The sequence below is a fragment of the Phlebotomus argentipes genome, unplaced genomic scaffold (assembly GCF_947086385.1).
Source record: "Phlebotomus argentipes unplaced genomic scaffold, Phlebotomus argentipes genome assembly contig_17, whole genome shotgun sequence".
In the NCBI taxonomy this organism is placed as follows: Eukaryota; Metazoa; Arthropoda; class Insecta; order Diptera; family Psychodidae; genus Phlebotomus; species Phlebotomus argentipes.
In genome coordinates this window covers 994,579-1,016,978 of record NW_026776166.1, presented here as the reverse complement: position 1 = coordinate 1,016,978, position 22,400 = coordinate 994,579, and the positions used below count along the sequence as shown (strand labels likewise).

The window sequence follows — 22,400 nt, the reverse complement described above, 5'->3', positions numbered from 1 at the left end:
GATGCTTTGCGAAATTTTCGATCCTCTCAAGCGCTTTACTTTGCAATTTCCTCCTACTTTACTGAAATATTCTCGAGAATACCCGAAAATCACTCCTTAATATTTATTTGACCTTCTTTCCCAGAATTCCCTTTTCTCTGTCAGTTACTTTTTCAAACATTCACACGTCCGATTTTCGCTTCGCCGCGCGAGTCCGTTGAGACGCCATGTTTTTCGGACACAATTCGCTAACAAAAAGAGGCAACAAAATCAACTAAATTCTCTGCATTGTTCTTTATTGAATCAGAAACAAGGCCACAAAATGCGAAAATGAATTCAAAATCAGGATAGATGTCGAGTATTGATGAACGATACGTATTAAAACGGTTAAACTAGAATTTTTCCATTGCGAAAAGAACATTAATTCGGGTGTTGTGCATCTCAGAAGGGTGAAAAGTTGCTTTTACTCCCATTCCTTGAACTCCGTGCCATCCGGAGGCTTCACGTCCACCTTCTTGGAGCCGACTTCAGCCCAGTTGGTGCTCAAAACGGTGCCTCCGGACTCCGAGAAGGACTTATTCATGGCCTTCCGCACCTCGTCACTGCTGTCGCCGTAGATCTTCTGGAAGAGGTTCTGCAGGCCTTCCTCGCCCTGGAACAATGAAAAGTGTTGAATACTCATCAAAAGCCACTCATGAAAGACTCACCTTCGCCTCGGCGGCGTCCTTGAGCTCGACTTCCTTGCAAAACTTGTCCCAGTTTGGCTTTGTTTTCGCCTCGACGGGCTTTTCCTCTTGCAGCTTCCGCTGCAAGTTGTCCCATCTCTCGCCGGTGGTCTTCTTCAGCGTGATCTCAATCTTGCTGGCGGTGGCTTTGTGATGCGACTGATCGGGATTGATGGGCCTCAGCAGGTCCAGGTGCAAACTGTATCCATCCGCCGTGACGTCCAGCGATTCCGCGGCAATGTTGACGCTGTAGTTCTTCTCGGCGGCATTCTTGAGGAGCACCGTGACCACCACACTCGTCTCAGACTGATACCAATCGTGCTTCACAGACATCTCTGGCTGAATGAGTGGAAATTTCTAGAGAGGCAAAATGAGAAGCACCTTTGTTGTGACATTTGAACTTTCCGAATGACTTTGTTGACATCCGGAATGTCAGTGATGTCATAACCTCAAACATACGCGTGGAAAACATGGGGCCGCTGAAGAATAAATTCAAGAGGCACTTTGAGGAGATTTCCGAGGGAAATGGGGAGGAAAAGGCAGTGGAAAGTGAGGAGGATGAGGTAAGCAAGTAGTTTGAGTAGTTGGATGAGAAATTCAGGGATTTCTTGGGTGTTTTCCAGCTCCCTGAAGAACTTCGCGTGGCGGAGGCTTCCGACTCCGAAAGTGATGATGAAGACTTGGGAGAGGATGATGATTCTGGGTCAGACGCTGGCAGTGTGTTGAGTTTTGACGATCTCGGAGATGAGGAGTCAGCTTCAGAGCCTGAGGAATCTGCAGAAGAGGCGGAAGATGAGGTAAAATCAGCTGAAGGAGAGCCATCGAAGCCTCCAACTGCGGATGAGTATCAGGACGACACATCGGATGAGGAGGACATCCGGAACACAGTGGGAAACATTCCCATGCATTGGTATGATGAGTACAAGCACATTGGCTATGATTGGGACGCCAAACAGATTGTGAAGCCGGCAAAAACAGATCAGTTGGATGACTTCTTGAAGCGCATGGAGGATCCGAACTTCTGGAAGACGGTGAAGGATCCCCAGACTGGTCAGAATGTTGTGCTGAGTGATGAGGACATTGAGCTGATCAAGAGAATAGCGCAGCAGAAGATTCCGGATGGGCAATTTGAGGAATTCGCGCCCTGGATTGACTGGTTCACGTCGGAGGTGGAGAAGATGCCCATCCGGAACATCCCTGACCACAAGCGCTCCTTCCTGCCGTCCAAGAGTGAGAAGAAGAAGGTCTCACGCTACGTGCACGCGCTGAAGATGGGCTGGATGAAGACGAAGAAAGAGCGCGAGAAGGCGGAGGCGGAAAAGAAGTCCGGACCGAAGTTCTACATGCTCTGGGAGTCGGACAACACGAAGGAGAGCATGAGGAGGATTCACGATCACGTGTCGGCGCCGAAGAGGCCGCTGCCGGGCCACGCGGAGTCCTACAATCCGCCTCCGGAGTATCTGTTCGACAAGAAGGAGATGCGCGAGTGGAAGCGACTGGAAAAGGAGCCGCACAAGCGGAAGCTGCACTTCGTGCCGCAGCAGTACAAGAGCTTGAGGGAGGTTCCGGCCTATGCGAGATACACTCACGAGAGATTCCTGCGCTGTCTCGATCTCTATCTCTGTCCGCGCGCACACAGGATGAAGCTCACCATCGAGCCAGAGTATCTGATTCCCAAACTGCCCTCGCCCAGGGATCTGCAGCCATTCCCCACGCACGAGACGCTGGTTTACGTCGGGCACAGCGATATTGTGCGCACGATAAGCGTGGAACCGCGCGGAGAGTTCATTGTCACAGGCTCGGACGACGCGTCCGTGAAGATCTGGGAGATCTCGACGGCCAGGTGCATCAAGACCATCCAGACGAAGGACATTGTGCGCTCCGTGGCGTGGTGTCCCAACGGGAAACTCTCCCTGTTGGCTGTGGCCAGCGGTCAGCGCCTGCTGCTCATCAATCCCGAGACGGGAGATAAGTTGGTGGTGTCCAAGACGGACGAGATCTTCACGGATGCGCCAGAGAGTGACCTGCTGGACCAGGAGCGCCTCAAGACGGCCGTGCAATGGATGGAACCCGAGGAACTCGAGCACAAATCCGGCCTGAGGATCGTGATTAACCACTTCAAGCAGATAAAGCATGTCACGTGGCACGGACGCGGTGACTATTTGGCTTCTGTGATGCCCGATGGAGCGCATCGCTCTGTGATCATCCATCAGCTGTCCAAGCGGCGCTCGCAATTCCCCTTCGCGAAGAGCAAAGGCACCGTGGAGTGCGTGCTGTTCCATCCCGTGAAGCCACTGCTGTTCGTGGCCACGCAGAAGAGCGTCCGGATGTATGATCTGGTGAAGCAGGAGCTGATGAAGAAGCTGATGAGCAACAGCAACTGGATCAGCGACATGGCCATCCATCCCAAGGGTGACAATCTCATCGTGTCGACGTACGACAAGAAGATCCTCTGGTTCGACCTGGAGCTCTCCACGAAGCCCTACCAGACGATGCGCCTGCACAAGGGGGCGGTGCGTGGCGTGGCGTTCCACCGGAAGTACCCACTCTTCGCGTCCGCCAGCGACGACGCCAGCGTCATCGTCTCCCACGGAATGGTGTACAATGATTTGCTGCAGAATCCCCTGATTGTGCCGCTGAAGAAGCTCGAGACGCACGAAAAGGTCAACGACTTCGGAGCGTTCAGCGTCGTTTGGCACCCGTCGCAGCCCTGGGTCTTCTCCACGGGCGGCGACAAGACGGTCAGGCTGTACACCTAAGCTTCCTGGACACTCAGCGACACTGAATATAATAAAGGATGTAATTAAGTTTATGAGTTTTGTTTTTTTGAACATGAACTTCATGTTTGTACTTTTCGACGCAATTTGGGTCAGTTTTTGCCCTTAAATTGATCAGGAATTTATTCCTGAAGTTCAAGGAAATCGTTAAAAATGTCTTGAGATGCTAAAATTGTGGAAAAATAATTTTCATTGATTCACTGAAATAAGATTTCCAAGCAAAGGACCTTCTTTTCACTGTGTTTGACCTGTTTTCCCCTATCGGTGAAAATGTACAGCAAAGGTTTCGAGCTTCAGTTGGACTATGGATCGATTTTAAGAGTCTCCTGCATTGAGCGGAAAGCTGGAAAAGCCTTTAAATCCCGAGGAAAGTGCGGCGAAGAATTGCAGACGGATTTTGGCGGCGCGCGAAGAATTTCCCTTGTTGGGGGATTTTCGCTCGGGCGCCTCGTCGGGAAAACTCACTTTCCATCTGCGAGTTTTCCGCACACACACACACACACACGCTCGCGAGAGGGGGACTCACACGCACGCAGCCAGAGATGTCCAACACGCAGTGTCGGAGCGACAAAGAAGTGAGTCTGGTGGAAAAAGAGTCTCTCTCTCCGGGAGAGCATGGCAGAATTTTCACCTATGTAGTGCGGCTCTCTATGTACTGCGGGGCGCCTGTGTGTTTTTCCACAGAAGGTGGCCCGCCATATTGGTTTGGTATCGCCCTTATGTGGATGAGAAACGGTGCCAGCACATAAGGTTCTGGGTCTCGCGGATCTTTGGCGTGTGTGCGGTCACCAGGTGGTGGAGATCAAGTGAAAGTGCATCGAGGCGGGCCTGTGCAGGGCCAGGACGGACGGTGAGGCACTGCTGCTCGGCTCTGGTGTGATTCCGTGGCGGGGGCCGAGAGAGGGAATTTGGGTCACCAGCTCCAGTGCGTGAAAAGTCCGCGTGAGCGTGTGCGTGAGCAGCTTCCTGTGTTCCCGCGCGCGCTCTCAGCTGGCGCGAGGCGGTCCGTGAGTGCCTGCCACCCGTGAGCGCGCCCCCTTCGGCCGGACAGCATGCAGGGGGGCCCGTGAGCGCAGCTCGGCGGGGAGAACAGGTGAGGCGCGGGGGAAAATCGATGGGCCTCCTGGGGGAATGGGGCCACCCACTCTCTCGCCAGCGATAAATGTTTATACATTCCCGTCGATTGCATGCCCACTCTCGTGGCCGCTGGGCGCGTCTTATCGAAGCTCATTTCGCCACTCAGCCGCTGATATCCGCGCTCCCCCAAATATTTGATCAGCTTCGACGGGGCGCCTCCAGTCTCACCCGAAAAAGCTCTCAACTGTGATTACTCACTGGCCCTTCACATCCATCTTTTCTTCCACCTCTCGCATGCTCACTCGCCTCCCCGCCCCCGCGGAAAATCCCACCCGCCGCGCGTGTGTTCGGGGTGCGCGAAGGGATGCCATCAGGCTTCCATTGAACCCGCTGCCCAATTCCGTGGGTGCATTCACGTGGACGAGCCTCGCGCGGGGCCTTAATTGCCAAGTCAGTCTCCGCAATTTCGCCCAGGGGCCATTCATCGCGAATTGCGAGTGATTTGACCGTTTTCAGGCCACTCGGAAGTCCGTCAACCCTTCGAAGGCATTTGGCGCCAGGCGCAAGAGGAAGAATTGCAATTGTGCACGAAGAAGTGCTGTGAAGTTTCAAAGAAAATTCCCGAAATCGGTCAGAATTTTCATAAATTTGATTTTCGGTATTTTCTTTCATTTAAACCTACATTTTAAACCTTATTCTTGTCGAGAAGTGATTAAAATAAGACTTAAAGCATCAGTAATTCGTTGAATTTGAAGAAAAAAAGCTGAAATCAAGCATTTTTGGGTCAATTTTGTACTTAAATTTGAATTATAATTCAATTTTTCTGTAGTGAAAATCAAGAAAAAATGTAATTTTACGTGAAACAAGAGGATTCTTCGTCATACATATAAATCCTGTGTTGCCGTCTTGTAAGAAACTGTGCAGCATAATGAAAAGCATGAGTGACTGGTCGAATAGTTACTTTATTATTCAAACATCACAAGTTTGCACAAAGTTCCAAACTTCACCATGACTTTAAATTGCATAATTAACCTCTGATGAATGCACAAAGATGATTTTCCAGTCCAATAATAATTCTGACCGCAACTTCGATAACAGTTTTAATTATAACATGCGCAGGTAGAGAAAGGCACAGAAATGGATTTCGCGGTCTGTCTGCATAAATTCGTCGAAGGGTTTGAGCTTTTGACCTAATAATTCATGGATATAAATATTATTTCATGTGCAGACATTTTTCTATTTGTTTATTTTCACATCTTGAAACGCCCTCAATTCACCTCAACCTTTGGCCAAAGAGCGCGCAAACAAATTGTCAAACAAATCCAGCAATGAGTGAATGATAAAATTCTCAGAGCAATTCACATTTTATCATTCGGCACTCGAGATTCTCGGGGTTGCCTTTGATGCGGCGACTGTCTTTTGACTGGGGGGGGGGGGTGGAAAATGCATGCAAATGTTTCATCTTATCTTCGCCACTTCTTCCGACTTTGTGCTGGAACAATCAAATGAATGCCACAAGAGTTCCTTCCGCCGCGCGATTTTAGCGCAAATATGGGGCTGTTTGGGGAAATTGCATTCAGCGTGTTGTGTCTCTCTTCGCAGGGGCGCCGATCGCGAGGCAGCCGGCGGCGGTGAGGGCATGGCGTTTGGGGTCCGTCACTGGCAGGCGACAGAGACGCCAATTGGGGAAAGACTGGATCTGTAAAAGGAGTTCCTACCTCGGTGACTAACTTCTTTTGTGAGTCCCGCGAGACGCCCGCTCTGCGACAACCAACTAATGCGTGTGTCCCCATCCACAGCATGTCCTGCAGCGTTTCGGAGCTGCCAGTGGGGTGTCGACTCCGTGGCATGGGCTCTGCAGCAACACAAGGAGGAGGAGCTCCGCTTAATTCCACTCTGAGTGGGCCCCAGGAGGCGCCAAGTGTGGGTCCATTGCGGCGACAACCGTCACAGAAACCGTGCTGCTTCTGCTGGTGCTGCTGCTGTTCCTGCTCCTGGTAAGCCAACGCCACGCAATGTTGCGCGCCCAAAACACTGGCATAATTAATTCGCTGCGCCCATTGTGAAGCTGCTGTATAATTGCCGGAATTATTGGGTGTTAAAATCACACGCAGGAAATCCAATTTAACAACCGTTGGAAATTAATTTGCATCCCATTGATTTTATCGAGTAATTGCAGTCTAAGCTAGATTCACTCTAGCCAAGCTGCCTAGATTTCCAATCAAATTGCACTCTCCAAGCTCTCGAGCCTCTTTTGTGCGGATTCTTTGTTATATTTCACCTCTCTTCTCTCCGCATGAATTCTCCATTCGCCGCCAACACTCGACGTTCCTGTGCTGCACTTGTGACTTCCCATGGATTTGTGGCTTTTCTTCTAATTTCCAGGGCCAAATGGTGAGTTATTGACTGAATTTAAACAACAATTTCCCTAGTAATAGCAAATTTAGTGGTTGTAATCAACGCTTTCTATTCCCTAATTGCCAATTTAATTATTTATTAATAGTCATTACCTCAATTACTCCACTGAGAGTGCAACATGACAAAGCAAGAGCAGGGAATTATAGACAAAATTCACAGTTTTCTTCTTCGTCATGGGTTGTAGTTTAACCAAGTAAAGATTATCCTTGAATTTAACTAAGCTTTCAACTATCTCGTGATCAAGAATACTTTCTTGTGGGACAAAACACCACAAAACAGTGCTTCTTTCACCTCCTTGCGCTGCAATAAGTTCACAGTTTCCCATGAAAGCTAGCAGAAATTGGCGTGTATTGTGAACATTTTAAACAACTTTTTGCCAAAGAACTAATCACATATGTTGATCCAAGGGGCAGATAATATGACTGGAAGTGGTGTACAACTTCACGGAAGTGTTTAGGAATTGGAAGTGGTAAAATATATCGAATGTTTGCACTACAAAATCACTCTAAATCATAGAAATTGTGTTTTATCTGAGATTATTTCTCTTTTTTTTTTCGCAAAAGTGGCAAAGAAGAAGCTTAAAAGTCATTCATAACCTCAAAAATGGTAATTTTAGTCTAGAAAATTTTCTGTTTTTGCTTAAAATTGGCAAATTAAATGTCATTATCTTGGTAGAAACATTGTATTCTTCGCCATATTCACTAATTTTCTGAATGTAAAAAGGTTCAAATTAGACGAAGAAAGATTTTCAAGCCGAATTCATAACCTCACATTTTGATCAAAACATTTTTTAGAATATAAAACTAGAAAATCAAGACACAAATTTGCCATGAACGATTGAAAAAGCAATAAAATCAATTTTTACAATTCAAAATCTAAGCAATTGAAGAGCTTAAACTTCTTGAGGCGGAAAAACCTGGAATAGATTTGTGTTAAGTCAGAAATTCGTGTAGGAAATAGTTGAAGAAGTGTCTGGAAGTGTTGAAGATTCTGCGGAGGAATTGTGGAAGTGTCAGGAAGTGGTGTACAGGTCACAAATCGCATAGAAATCCTGCCTAACACGAGCTCAAAGTCGGGCTCTCTAGAGAGTTCACATTTGAATTACAACGGCCAATGCCATAGAACGTCACCAATTTCCTTTATTATCAGCAATTTTGGGATTTACTGTGAACTTTTGCATACATTTCACCTTCCCGCGAGTGTGTGCCCTCATTTGTATTCTCTATTTTTTCTCCTAATCACACTTTTGCGTGCTACCCGTAAATGTTCCTTATGTGCCTCCTCTCTTGTCCTCATTCGCGCTCCTCTTTGCCCCGAAAAAAAAAGAGCTGGTGTGTGTTTACACCCTTCGGAAAATGTGCGAGCGCGAATGCAGGAGAGCTCCCCTTGCCGCGCGCCGTGGCCCCATGGAAAATTGGCGAGAAAAGGCAGGTGCGCGCGGGACGAGAGAGAGAGAGAGCGAGAACTTTGTCACCACATTCCGGCCAGGGGCGGGGGAGGAAAAAAGAAAAACGGAAACATGACGAGTCCATTCATTTCTTCACTGGTGGCCCCAAGACTGGCGCGGAGGCTCTCTCGGCGCACGCGCGCATCTCTGGGAAAATCTCTGGCGATTTTCCGCGAGAGCGAGAGAGGCTCCCGTGCAATTGTGGGGCACACGATGGCCCCGTGTAAACAAAATCGCACATTTCGGGCCGCTCCGCGTGAGGCACGAAGTCTTGTGTTTTTGCCACTCGCGCGAATATTGCGTATGGAAGTGGTTAGAACGTCTCCAGTTCGCGGCGCCTCTGGACCTCGATCGCGCCTGCCTCTCGTCGCGAATATCCGCGATAAATCTCGCCGCGAACATTCCTGGTGTGACTCACTCCTTGGGACTCGGCCCAAAACGCTGGAGAGTGGGCGAGTGCAGAGTTGATCCGCGCGCGATCCTCATAGATGCGAGATCGCTCGCCCCGTGTGCATAGTTCTGTGTAGGCTTGACGTCAGAAGACGCGCGTAGTTTTTATCTGGAAAATATCGATCAACAGCGCCGAGGCGGAGGGGCGGCGGCGGTTTTTTTTTCTTCTTCTCCATCGACAGAGCGACCATCCTGTGTGTAATCCAATCATTCGGCTCGAGTGTGGATGGGACATGGGTGTACAAATACCGCGGCGGCGGCCATCAATTGAAGAGGCAGGGGAGCATGGCCGAGAGATGGAGGAGTGTCGTGGCGAAGCTGCGACTGGGGTAAAAGTGGAGGAAAATAAAACACAAGAAATTCAATTCTCTGTCCCCATTCCACAGTTCCGCACCCTCACTTTCCCAAGGCACACAGCGTCAACAGACAACTCGGTTAATTTTTCATACCACACCGGCCATTAGAGTTTGCGTGCAGCTAGATTACAGATCTCAGAGCAGTGCAGCACGCGCAATTGCGAGTAGATGTCGAGGAGCATGAATAATTACGCTCATTCGGATTTATGTCACGATGTTAGATCAATACAAATGAGGAAAATGAACTTGAAAATCCCAATTAGCACTCCAAACTGAAACTAAAGTTTGCTAAATTTACGATCAGAGATAGAATTCAATATCTTCACTCAAGATTCTTCAGTCGCTTTTGGTATTGTGTGTTATCTGAAGGGTGTAAATGAAGATGTTAGAGATTGTTGCGTGCGTGATAGCGTGAATGGTTGACTGTGTTTTTACCTAGAAAGAGAGTGAGGTTAGGTCTGGCTTGAATGACCAAATTCCTCCTCTCTGATGTGTGCTGATGATATTGAGGGATAAATTCACTTGATTGGCATTTCACGTTATTTATTTTACCTAATAAAGAATAGAATAAAGACTTTAACTAATTATAAATAAGAGAAAATTGTGAATTATGTGGAGCATCTTCGGTCTTCGTTGGACCGTATTTTATAATTTCTGTTTCTTATATTTGTTGCAAATAAATTTTACGTTCTTAGCATAAGATCATCTGTGCCTGTAGAAAGTTCATGAATTCTTCTCAAATTCCTGAAATAAAAAAAAACACAAAACATCAATTGATGTGTTAGAATAGTTAGAAAATTTTATCTATTGATTTCTTATCTATATAATCATTTTGATCTCAACTCTGTTGGCAAATCAATGAAAAAGCAAAAGCTCCCCAACACAGATATCAAATTCACGTGCATTCTCTCTCTCTTTCTCTACTCCACAGTTTGGCAATTAAAAATGCCGAAGACAATGGACCCACGAAGAAAGATCCAGCCGGTTCAGATCTTCTATGTGATGGTGAACAGTAAGTCGCCCTTGTCCTCATCAATATCCTATCAATGCAGAAAGACATGGAGAGCATTTCTCACGCCACCCATTTTCCCCTTCTCTCTTTCTCTCTGTTGTAGGCCAACCCTCGAGGAAATAAGAAGTTGGGGTAAAAGCTTTGATAAATTAATGAGGAGTCCCGGTAAGTGTGGAAATCATGTGGAGGGTTTATCATTCTCGCCCACATTGTCATGCATTTTTAATAGGAAAAACACTCGCAGTCGCTCAATATTGGTTCGAATGGCAAAAGCGACTTTCGCTCCCTATCAATTAGCATTTTCCACCGAGGTGACATGAAACCCAAGGAGTGCATAACACCCCTATTATTACTTCATCGGGCGTCCTGCATTGCATCCTTTGCTCGCCTCTAATCCAATTCTCCGGCCAAACCCCTTCCTTCCTCTCTTGAGATATTTCCCAGAAGACTGCTCTTGACGCGGCTTTCCAGGAAATTCCCTTTCACACGGATAATTCGCTAAAATAATTTAACTCCCGCTTGATGAATTTTCCCAGCCTGTCACGGCGTCGACCATTGATTTTCCGTGCGGACTTTCCAACGCAATAAAACTCATGTAAATTCTTTCCTCTCTGCCTTTGCAGGTGGGCGAAAGGTGTTTCGTGATTTCCTCCGATGTGAATATAGCGAAGAAAATATCCTCTTCTGGCTCGCATGCGAAGAGTTGAAGAAGGAAACAAATCCAGAAGCCATCGAAGAAAAGGCTAGATTCATATATGAAGACTATATTTCAATTTTGTCTCCAAAAGAGGTGAGAAGCGAGTTTTTTCTACTATGAATTATTTAACACTGACGAACTTGATTGACGGACGCGTTGACCCTCTCGACGCCTCGTGGACTTTATTCTCTCAAAATTCAACCATTAGTTATATTGGCTTTCGTGTATGGAAATGTTTGACGTGAGGGTTTTATCGTTAGAGATGGTTGAGATATTATATTGGCCCTAAAGTTGTGTTTTAATCAGCAGCTCTAAAGCAGTGCAATGCATTTTGGGGGGTGGAAAATTGTTTCACTACTCCAAAGTCATTGATTTTCAAAGATATTATGGTTATGCTACAAATTTAAGATCACTTTTACCTTTCCTTTCTAGAAGTTTGATATTTCTAAAATTACGTTGTTTCTCCGTATGTTTTTTAGAGTCACACAATTGAAAATTACGTTTTTGTAGGACAAAAACTCTTAAATTAGAGGTTATTTTACTTTAAACGGTTAGAAAAATCTATTGGGCTCTGAAAAAGAGTGAAGAAAATAGGGAAAACGCCTGTTTTAAGCACTGCCAAAGTCCTGGAAGTGTCTGAGATTCTTGACAAATAGTGCGGACGTGACAGGAAGTGGTGTACACAATTTAGCCGCATTATCACAGCCTTGTATTTACCACCAAAACGATACTAACCAAAATGATAATGTAAACATGGTTGAAATATGTTTCGAAAATGTTTCAAATATTGGAGACGTTACACATTTCACTCAGCAAACTAAACTGCGTAAATCAAAGAACAGATAGATTATAAAATACTTTTAAAAAATTCAAAAATTCCCTGAACTCACTCTTGTGCTTTTGGGTGTTTTGCAGGTGTCTTTAGATTCTCGAGTACGTGAAATAGTTAATAGGAATATGGTGGAACCCACGCCTCACACTTTCGATGAAGCTCAACTGCAAATCTACACTTTAATGCACCGAGACTCGTATCCCAGGTAAGAGAGAAGTCTCTTTTTCCACCCTCAAACTCACCCTAATCGGCGTCCATCTTTGCAGATTTATAAATTCACCCTTGTTTAAAACATTAGCACAACTTCCCGAAGGTGTTTCAGCGTCAGGTTCACAGACCGAAAGTCCCACTTAAGACGCCGTGAGAGGCTTAAGAGATGAGAAACCAAAGTAAGAGAGTTTCCTTAAACATGGTAGGGAGTTAATAAATAAATGATAGTGGTTATAGTAATAAAGTAAAAAAAAAATAATACTTGATGAAAAAAAATGCAAGAGAGGACAAAAAAGAGAAAAACATTGAATTTCTGCGCATAATTTCTTTCTTTTCTGTTTTTTTTTATTCAATCTAATTTTATGACGACGAAACTTACTTTGCCGCATTTTGCGTTGAATCTTTTGCTGTAAACCAGAAATCTATTTGCATTTTTGCAAGAGTGTCTCGCAAAAAAGGACACTCTTGAGCTGTCGCAAGGAAGGAAAAAGAAAGAAAAAAAAAACTAATATGCATTTACACACTTTTATCGAGTATATAAAATTTAAAAGCAAATAATGAAACAATGACTTTTTATATTAGTATTTTAACGATTACACATGTGTATAAACCATTATTTTAGTGATACATTTAGTAATGTTGACGTGGCGACGTTTTGATGGTTGACGAATGCGGAGTGGACGAAGAATGCAACAGAATAGAATTATATTGATCAGCGGGACAGGAAGTGGAATTAACAGAATAAAAACAGGGAAATTGGTGGATGAAATTCCATGGCAAAACCATGGAAAATTGTGCCACAAATTTCATTCTCGTTACTTGAAAATAAAGAAGAAAAAAAAACCAGTTAAGAGCAATAATGAGTAATTAAAAGGTGGCGAAATACAGAAAACACATACAAATTTTAACCGGAGATGCTTAATGAACACAAATCTAAACAGTCTACACCGCATTGGGGGCGGGAAAATGGCCCCGAAAAACACACTAAAAACTTTATATATAGTTTAAAAAGTTTTATCAAGACACTGGAAAAAATAGAGTATGAATTTGATTCATCTGTTATTCGAACACTTTAGACGTGAGAAGAGATTTTTTTGAGAAAGTGACTTTCATTTGGCAAATACTTGAGGATTTTCCTTTACAGACTTTATCCGTATTTGTCATTTTCATGCTCCGTATTTTTTCCAGTGCACAACAAGAGAAATGCACAAAATATTCTACTGTTATAGTAAACGTTAGATGAACAAATAAAAAAAAGAGAGAAATGAAGAAAAAGAGAAACTATTTAATATTTTAGTTAGTCGACCGAGTTTTTATAAAGCTTATGACTCTTTAAAAGTTTAAAAACTTACCATACACTAAGTTCAATATATAATAAATTTAATAATTTTTATACTGAAATCATGTGGTAAAAAAAAAATATAGAGGGGAAGAGAGAGGATGAAAAATATTGAAGGTGGATAGGAAGAGAACACTTTAAACTGTTAAGCTTTGTTTTTACACAGAAAATATGAAGAATTATAAAAGAAACGATAAATGGTGAGGACAGAATATAAAGAAGAAGAAGAAATAGTATAAATAAAATAAAGAAAATGAAAGGAAAAATACAACGTACTCGAGTTAAGTAAGGGAAAAATGCAACGTTATTTAAAAAGAAGTAAATATTTTTAAAAGGGCCTATAAAATTGAAGAAAAAAAAAAAACACTTCAGAGAAAAAAATCGAATAAAAATGATAATAACCAATTGGGTCTACAATTTAAAGAAAACCAAATATTTATTGAACGAAAGGCAATCGCGTTAATCTCTTTCAAAGGTATAAAAGAAAAAAATTCTTTCCTCTGTTTTACCGTTCATTTTTCACCCAGAAATACTTTGTATAACTAATATAGTGTGAAGTTGTGAAAGGGGAGGGAGTTTAATTAGAAATTATCATGTGACGACCTCGTAAAAGGACTTAGTCAGTGACCAGTGTAATGTATTACTAGATTTGTGACCGTAGGTTTTTGGGCGGATGAAAACCATGGGAGAAAAGGTGAAAAGAATTCCATTGAATAGAGTCGAAATTTGCTAATTTTCCTCATTGTTCGCCCGCTTGTCGCAAATACAGTGCGCGTCACAATTGTATCGAAAAAGGGGTTTTGCAAGGACAGCAGAGGCTAGAAGGACTAGACAGATTTTGGGAGCAACTGGGAGGGTTTCTGAGCCAGAAACCAGTGATCGCGTAGGACCTTAAGAAGCTGAACGTGCAAAAAGATGGACGAAGAAGAGAGAATTCCTCGCAAGAAATCAGTTTGAAAGCGTTATTATCAGTGTTATCAAAGTATCAAGCATGAACGAAGTTAGACTAGAATTAAGTTATGATCTGCAATATTCTGGGATTCGGAAGATCACAATCGCCAAGTCAATTGTGACGCGCACTTTGTATTGAGAAGAAGAAAAGTATGCATTTATTTACAACCTTAAAAAAAAACCTCTTTCGGTATTTTAATTAATCTTACATTCGCCATTAACTCATTTTTATCTAGTCACTAACCTTCTTTAAAAGTAAAAAATCCACAGCAAAGATCATCCAGATAGCGAGAAAGATTTAGTGAAAAGTGGTGAATAGATAAATTTTAGACAATTTCCAACCCCTTTTTCCTTGAGGCATAAAACCTATAAAAGAAAAAGAAGAAGAAAAAAGCAAGAAGAATTAGAGTGAGAGTAAAAATGATGAAAAATAATCCAAAAAAAATGAAATGAAACGTATTATTAAATTGAGAGAAAGGTGAAGGAATATAAAGAAAAAAATGCACCAAAAATTAAATTTAAACTTATATTGTAAAAGTCTTTAAGAGGTGGTGAAGGTGGAAAAGGTGGAGTAACACAGTTTTAAATAATGACATAGAAAGAAAACAAGTATTTAAAATACGCACTAAACCAAAATACACTAAAAAAAAAAGAAGAAAGAATCATTAAACAATTGGGTATTCACTGGCACAGTGAATGTCTTTCTAGAGTGGGAAAGAAGTCACTGGCTGAATGATGATTGTTTGGCGAGAAATTAACCCCAGAAGAATCGCCGAAGATGCGATGCAAATTCAATTCGAAATGAATTTCTTCCGCATCTTTCGTTCATTCTCGCTGGCGTTAAGTGACGTGGAAGATGAGCAACATCAAGGAATCAGAAGGGATCAGAAGAAGGATAGAAACACACTTTAGGAGTATAAGAATTAAAAAAAAAAATGATGGAAAAAACATGAAATAATGAGAGAAATAAAGGTAAAAAAAACCGTTGTATAATTAAATGTGACGTGTGAATATAATTAAAATGTGTAAAATAATTAAAAACAAATTCGGATAAAGATAACTCTTTGGGTTACACTTTCCTTCTGTCGATTTTATCATTTCCTTCGGGCATCACGACAACTCTCCTCGCTTCGAACACACACCAAAAGAGCCACACAAAACACACAAATTCACAAAGTTCAACATGGTCCAGTCTAAGTGTAAAAGTCGCAAAGTATAAATGCAAAGATAGTTTTGTGAAATTCTCAAGTGCACAAGAAGCACAAAAAAAGTTATAATTTAGTGCAGGAAAAATGTAAGAGTAAAAATCCCACCTTGTAAAAGCGCATTAAAAGTATTTGCAATGTGTATAAAAATAATGAAAAAAAAATAGCCAATGTAGAAACCAAAATCATGAAATCAGTACCAAAAAAAAAACACTATAGAAGAATAATTGAAACCCAGAATAAGTTTCAGCGAAACAGGAATGGAAAATTTTCACAATAAACCGTCTCATTAATTTTCTAAGAAAAAAAGAAGAAGTATTACAATGTGAGAAGAGATTACAGTGGTAATAAAAACATTAATATCAGATGAACTAAAAACAATTTCAGTGAAATTATACTTTCATGCGGAAAAGTGGAAAAACAATGTCAGTACGCATAATTTACTTAGCAATGTAAAACATATTTAACAAAAGAAAAGTGAATCAGATTTTTCCTAGGAAGTAAAACCAATAAAAATTATAACATCTTTTGGGATGATGAAGAGGGAGTGAGAGAGAAAATTTCTACTAAACTTTATAAAGATGAAAAGAAAAAAATTACTTAGGCACCGAATGGTAAACAAGATAAAAATTTTAGAGTAATAAAAAAAATATGAAATACAAATTAATTAATTCTACGAATATGATTAACAAATAAATTGCCATTTATTATACAAAAAAAAAATATTTTCGTCTTTGTCTTTTCTTCCCCTTTTTGAGCACTTTCAGATTGATTAATTGCGATATCGAGAGTCGTATCGATTCAGCGACTTTCCTAATAGTCGAACAACAGTGATGAATTTTTCAGTGTTTGCCTTCGTTCATTGATTTTCACTCGCTGACTTGATATTCAGAGCCTCGCGGAAGTCACAAAGATTGTCCTGAGCAAACATCGCGTGAACTGCGCAAACTGCAGTGCATGCATTTCGCTTTAGCCCGAATAATTGAAAAATCATTTTCTTCTCGTTGATTTCCCATCTTCCTATGCTCTCTGGAAGCACTTATTGAAATTTTGAAGAAAATACTTTGATTATATTTACCCAAGGGGGAGATAATACAATCAGAAATGGTGTACAGATTAGACGAAGTACTTAAGAAGTGGAAGTGTTGAAAAGTTTACAACAATCCCTTCGCGAGTGCTTATTTTACTGACAAATCATCTGAATTCTTTGGATTTCCTTCGATTTTCACGTAAAATCAGTAATAAAAATCTTTTTTTGAGGTTATGTCATGTTTTAGGGACAAATTTAGTAAAAAATTCATGTTCTATTGGCGAAATTAGAGATTTACATGCAATAAACAGTGCTTTTCTCAACCTTTGAAGCCAAGAAACGTTACAGATTGTATTGAACTCAAACATAACCTCAAAAATATTATTTTGGAATTGAAAAATGTTCATTTTTGAAAGCTTTTTAAACAACTTTGTCTCAGAATCAGTAGTTTTGAGTTGATTTTGTGATCTAGAAAGCTTCCAAATGGAGTTTTTGAAGATCTCTTAGATATATTTTGAGGTTATGGTAGAAAAATATGCCCAAAATGCGTTTTTAATTTGATTTTTACAGAAATTTTGAATGAAAACTTAAGAAATTCAATAAAATTAGAACTTTAGGAATGTAAGGCAAAATTCAGAAGTGTTTGAAAATGGTGTACAGATTTAAGACATATTATCTCCCCCTTGATATTTAACAAAGGAGTAATTATTCAGGGTTTTCTCTGAAATAAATTCATTATAAAAGCGTAATGAAGACTCCAAAAGCTTTTCATTGTAATCAATTTAGGCTTTAATAGTGCTCATTTTCAATTAAACAATTTTCTGCTGTACTGCAAATATCATTTCTGCAATTATTTATTCACGATGGGATTTATCCAGACTGCAAGTTGTCTGTTGTCTCCAATTCCTCAGTTATTGATGAAGTTGTTAAAAGCACAACGACTTCGTTCCAATTCGAATGAATTTTACGCTCAATCAAAGCTGAAGCTGCATGCAGCATATGCTTCTCCCATTCGGCGCAATCAACGATCCTGATAAAAAGTTGTGAAACAGATTTTGCCGGGCGTCTATTGAAATCAAGCCACGAACTAAGCCACGAAGAATACAGAGATTGTGGGAAGATCATCTCAACTGCCGTATCCCAGGCCGGCGGTTCCCTGGTTGCCGACGACTGAGATGGGCTCCTTGAGCGCCTCCTCGGTGTTGCCCAGGCTCTGTCCCTCCGACCAGCCCATCTGGGAGAGCAGCTTGAAGCCCTTGTTCTTCCGGGAGATCGCCCACTCCGTCGAGGCCACTTCCGTCTTCTCACCGTCGTGCGAACTGCCCACAGTCACGCGCCGATTGGCCGCGCGATCAACATAAGCCTCACCGGCGAAGCTCTTCGGCTCCTCGTACTTCTCCGTCGCCAGTCCGTACTTCTTCTGCAGGCGCTTCTGTATCTGCAAGCGTGACTGCTCCAGAGACTGCGACTCAGCAGCAGAGCTGGCTGTCTTTTGAGTGGCTTTCAGGAGGCCAGGATGGCAGTCGTCGCAGGTTTCGGAGCCGCCGTGGACGTGACAGAGAAGACGCGTGCCCGAGAGCTCGATGACGCTGTCGTGGAGCAGATCCACAGGATCACTCTCCCGCTTGGACGTCGTCATTCGCTGGCTGTTGAGAATTGTGCCGTTCGTTGAGCCCAAATCGATGATTTGATACGTAGACTTCGCGTCGTTGTAGATGAACTTGAGGTGATGTTTGGAGACATTCAGATCTGGTATGAGAATATCGTGATGTCCTTCTCTGCCCAGCGTGCCACCCCTGCAGGTGATCACGAATAGCGTTCCTGCGGAGACACTCTCAACTGCACTCTCCTGGACGATGAGCCTGAGTGATGGCGCATAACGCACGGCGTCTCCGGACAGCTTCTCTTCCTCCTCGGACTCTTCTGGAGAGCTCAATACCTCGCCATCCTCCATTTCCACGTCCTCCTTGGGCTTCTCCACCTTCTCCGGGGATTTCCTCCTCTTCTTGTGCCGTCGGCGCACACTCTGGCTCTCCTTCTTCTCACCAGTCATCTCAGAGATCAGTGAAACCACGTTATTCTCCTTCCCATCTGTGTAGACCTGAGAGTGGTACAGGAACTGATTTGTGGCAGCGTCATAAGAGTAGTAAACGCCTGTATTCCCGTCGTAATACAGCCGCAGATCCGCGTTATAGTAGTATCCTGTCTTGTTGTCATAATACAATCCTGACACAGGCTCATAGACAAATCCAGCCACTCTCTGAGCCTCTTCGGCAACGGATTTGATTTCTTGGACAAACTTCAGCGGATCCTCAGTCTCTACTTTCGCCGGTGTCTCTTCCTGGCACTTCAGAGACTTCATTTGCGTTTCCTGAAAACACATTGAAGTCTTAGCAACCACAGAATGAAGGAAAAACTCAAGGAAGTCTCACCAGCTTCCTGTTTTTCTTCCGGAAAGAGGTCAAAACAACCCTCTCGCGAGAAATGATTTTGTGAAGGCATTTTATGTAGAACAGAAGGCTGGTTTTGCTGAAATTCTGGATCTTCGCGTAGGACAGAGGCCGAGGAAGCCCCAAACTGTGCTTCTTCATCTCACGCACGAACAAAATACTGGGGAAAACAAAAGCAGCAATTGAGCTCCAAAATTCACATTGACAATCACTCATTCCACAAGTTCCACCATTCAAATGTTATGAGAAATAAGAGAAAACCTTATAACTGCAAAAGCACAAAATTTGAACTCAGAAAGAAAGCCGTTGATGAATTGGCCCAACAAAAAAATTAACACCACAAGAAATTGAGATGGAAAAAACATAAGAATAAAATTCAGAACTGGTGAGAACTGGCTCAAGGTAAGATCTCTAAGCACAAATCGGAAAACACTCCTTAAATGGCAATTTGGGCGGCAATTAGTGCTTCGCAGCAGCTGAAGAGTGAGTCAAGAGCACAGAAATCCCGAAAACAATCGCCGGCAAAAAACGCCCCGTGGAAATTGTGTAACTCATTAGCGAGATCGATTCACTTCCGATCCTCGGAAAGCATGGCGACTCCGCAGTCCAACCGAAAGCCATGCGGATCAGTGGCAAAAACGCGCTAATCGTCTTATTATTGTCCGTTCTCGACTTTGCGAAGCTCTTCTTCTGCTCCAGCGTTCGCGTGCTCGATGGAGTCCAAACGAAGCGTCCTCTTCGCTCCTCGCGAGCTGCAGAGACAGTGGAAGCGGAATTAGCGGCCGCGCGTTAAGTGGCTCTAATTACTATTTTGTCTAACATGGCGGCCCTCGATCGCCGGCCGCAGTATAAAAGGCTTCCGGGGCTTCTGCCAAGCATTCACACCGCAACAAGCAAGCGCGCAAAGAACAAGTTCGCAAGACACTCTTGATCTTATCGCTGATCCACAAGACAAACGCACTCCAGCGCAACAAAATGAAGCTGATTGTACTCGCCATCATCTTGGGAGCTGCTCACCTGAGCCTCCAGAGCCCGATTCCTGACGCCGACCAGATCGCCATTCTCATCCCGGACGCCGAAGCCGACGGTGAGGACATGGAAGTGGCCGAGAACCACATCTTCAGGCCATTCTTCCGCTACAAGCAGCGCAGCGCCTTCAGGAAGCGCCTTCCTCGTGAAGCCTCGCCCGAAGACTTCGCCGAAGCTCTTCCCGCACTTCCCGAAGAGTCGGACGATCTGGAGCCAGCTGAGAACCACATCTTCCGCCCCTTCTTCAGATACCGCGAGCGCAAGGCCTTCAGGAGCCGCTCTCCTCGCCAGGCGACGCTCGAGGACTTCAACGAGGCGCTGCCAGAAGTCGGCGATGACGCCGATGACATGGAAGTGGCTGAGAACAACATCTTCCGCCCCTTCTTCCGCTACAGGCAGCGCAGCGCCTTCAGAAGGCGCGTCCGCCGCGAAGCCGCCGCCGAGGAAGTCGCTGAGGATCTCTCGGTGCCGCAGGAAGAGCTCCAGACGGCCGAGAATCGCTTCTACAAGCCACTCTATCGCATCCAGAAGGTCTTCCTGAGGCGCGCAACTCGCGACGTGCAGCCGGCAAAGGTCAGGAGGACTCGATCAGTCAACAATGATGATGATGATCTGGAGACGGCTGAGAATCACATCTTCCAGCCTGTGTTCCGCTACAAGCAGCGCGCGGCTTACAGACGCCGCGTGAAGAAGCCCAGCAAGACCAACAGGGGCTAAACTGGAGCGAAAGGAAGATTAGGAATATCCAATTGAGCTTCTCTGTGATGATTAGATAGGAATTAATCAAATTTACAACATTGTTATTGCAAATTTTCTTTACAAAAAAAAATATTTATTCTATATAAAATATAAATTATCAAATTCAATCCAACTTTTTGATGTTTCTTCTTCTCAAAACTTCTCAATTTCATTTGACCGAAAAGATTCGCTTGAGAGATTCTGGACGACTCGTAGTAAAGTTCTGGAGATGTGTAAAATGGTTTGGAGTTCACGGAATTCTTTAGCGAAATTAATGAGATGTTAATTGGCAAAGCGACTTTTCAGCAATGGCCGGACAAAATGGCAGCAATTTTGACCATTTAACACATCTTAATAGGCAAAAAAGCGACTTTCCAAAATGAAAGTCTTCGATTATGTTCGCCTATATTTGTGCCTTCTGAGAATCCTCCAGAGTTGCAAGATTCTGCGAAATGTTAGCAAATCGCGGACAACTTTTTATTTAATCAGCCCAACGACCAAATGCTCGATTGAAAGTGTATCGAGTTGAACGTGTTATCGCGCGAGATCATTGCAAGATCATAATTTGTCGCTGATTGCATTACAAAACGCGCTTTTCCGAGAAAAAACGAAACATTTATCGCACGATATAGGATTCAGTGAATCGATTTACTTCTTCTGGTATTTTCTTGTCTCGATGCCTCTGGTTCCAATAAGTCTGCAAGATTACTGCTTCAGCGTCTCGCATTCGCTGCAAGTCCAGCAATTTGTATGCTAAATTGCTGTTTAATGCCTGAGCAAATCCACATTTTTCCGCGGAAAAACCGCCAGTTTGGCGGCTTGTGAATTTCTACTCCAAAATCTTCGTTTCACTGTGACAAGAAATAAGAAATTCTTGAGATGTATGGTTTAGACTGAGTGGGAAAGAAGTCGTGCCACACTTTTTAAGAGCTCTAATCGGTTGGCATGACTCTCAAATTTGAGGGAGATTCAATACGACGAAGAAGAGATGAAAATGGGATTTTTGCAGTGGGTGAGAAAATTATACAATGCCTATATTGAGATGTTATGATTGAAATTTAAATTATCACGCGATGATTTTATTTATAGAGACGCAATCGCGAGCCAAACTGAGGGGCTCGTCAAGCTGAGAATTGTTGAACAAAACAAGGCCGCAAATTGCATTGAATTTCTGCATTATTTTGAGATGCTAGAAATCAATGGAATTCTCAATGATGCCGCAGAGAAACACAATTCGCGCGAGCGAGAGTCTCGTGAGGTCAGGAGTCTTGGCATGATTACCCCAATCCTAACAGACAATTTCCCACCATGTCGAATCACCCTTCAATTTGCAAGTTTATTGCGATGAATTTTCCTCACACTTCTTTTCACTTCGCATTTTCTGCAATGATGAAAAAGGACGTGGAAAAATGCTGAAACTGAACAGAACCTGCGCAGAGACTTTCGAGTGTGCTTTCGCCTCGCGGCGTGTAATAATAAGTTTTAAGTGAAACTGTTCTAGAAAGCCTTTCTATTCTCGATCGGTGTGAGTCAAAAGGTGCAGATCTTTCACCCGGCGTGACTTCTCGGAAGCACTTGCAGTCTTTTCCCATTCAATTTCGCGAGATATCGCGAGATATCGCGCGAATGTTTTATTGTCCGACCGTTTGCTAATTGCCGCGGTAATTTATTTGAGAGT

At 43.4% G+C, this 22,400-nt stretch overlaps 4 protein-coding genes across 4 annotated transcripts; 2 read left to right on the top strand and 2 right to left on the bottom strand.

Moving 5' to 3' along the window:
* Nucleotides 1-265: 265 nt before the first annotated feature.
* On the bottom strand, nt 266-1,094 carry LOC132256691 (protein SGT1 homolog). The gene is made up of 2 exons (XM_059753186.1): nt 687-1,094; nt 266-631 (listed from the first exon to the last, which is right to left on the bottom strand). The coding sequence occupies exons 1-2, from the start codon at nt 1,035-1,037 to the stop codon at nt 443-445; spliced, it is 540 nt and encodes a 179-aa protein (XP_059609169.1). The 5' UTR covers nt 1,038-1,094; the 3' UTR covers nt 266-442.
* Nucleotides 1,095-1,138: 44 nt separating this feature from the next.
* On the top strand, nt 1,139-3,516 carry LOC132256664 (ribosome biogenesis protein BOP1 homolog). Its single transcript, XM_059753157.1, has 2 exons — nt 1,139-1,267; nt 1,328-3,516. Exons 1-2 carry the CDS (start codon nt 1,175-1,177, stop codon nt 3,461-3,463), a joined length of 2,229 nt encoding a protein of 742 aa, XP_059609140.1. The 5' UTR covers nt 1,139-1,174; the 3' UTR covers nt 3,464-3,516.
* Nucleotides 3,517-4,135: 619 nt separating this feature from the next.
* On the top strand, nt 4,136-15,784 carry LOC132256659 (regulator of G-protein signaling 17). Its single transcript, XM_059753147.1, has 9 exons — nt 4,136-4,574; nt 6,161-6,296; nt 6,358-6,555; nt 6,944-6,952; nt 10,161-10,241; nt 10,345-10,406; nt 10,865-11,031; nt 11,854-11,975; nt 12,037-15,784. Exons 3-9 carry the CDS (start codon nt 6,359-6,361, stop codon nt 12,122-12,124), a joined length of 726 nt encoding a protein of 241 aa, XP_059609130.1. The 5' UTR covers nt 4,136-4,574; nt 6,161-6,296; nt 6,358; the 3' UTR covers nt 12,125-15,784.
* A 1,509-nt stretch (nt 15,785-17,293) lies between these two features.
* LOC132256678 (angiogenic factor with G patch and FHA domains 1) lies at nt 17,294-19,171 on the bottom strand. The gene is made up of 2 exons (XM_059753172.1): nt 18,938-19,171; nt 17,294-18,876 (listed from the first exon to the last, which is right to left on the bottom strand). The coding sequence occupies exons 1-2, from the start codon at nt 19,169-19,171 to the stop codon at nt 17,632-17,634; spliced, it is 1,479 nt and encodes a 492-aa protein (XP_059609155.1). The 3' UTR covers nt 17,294-17,631.
* Between the last annotated feature and the right edge of the window lie 3,229 nt (nt 19,172-22,400).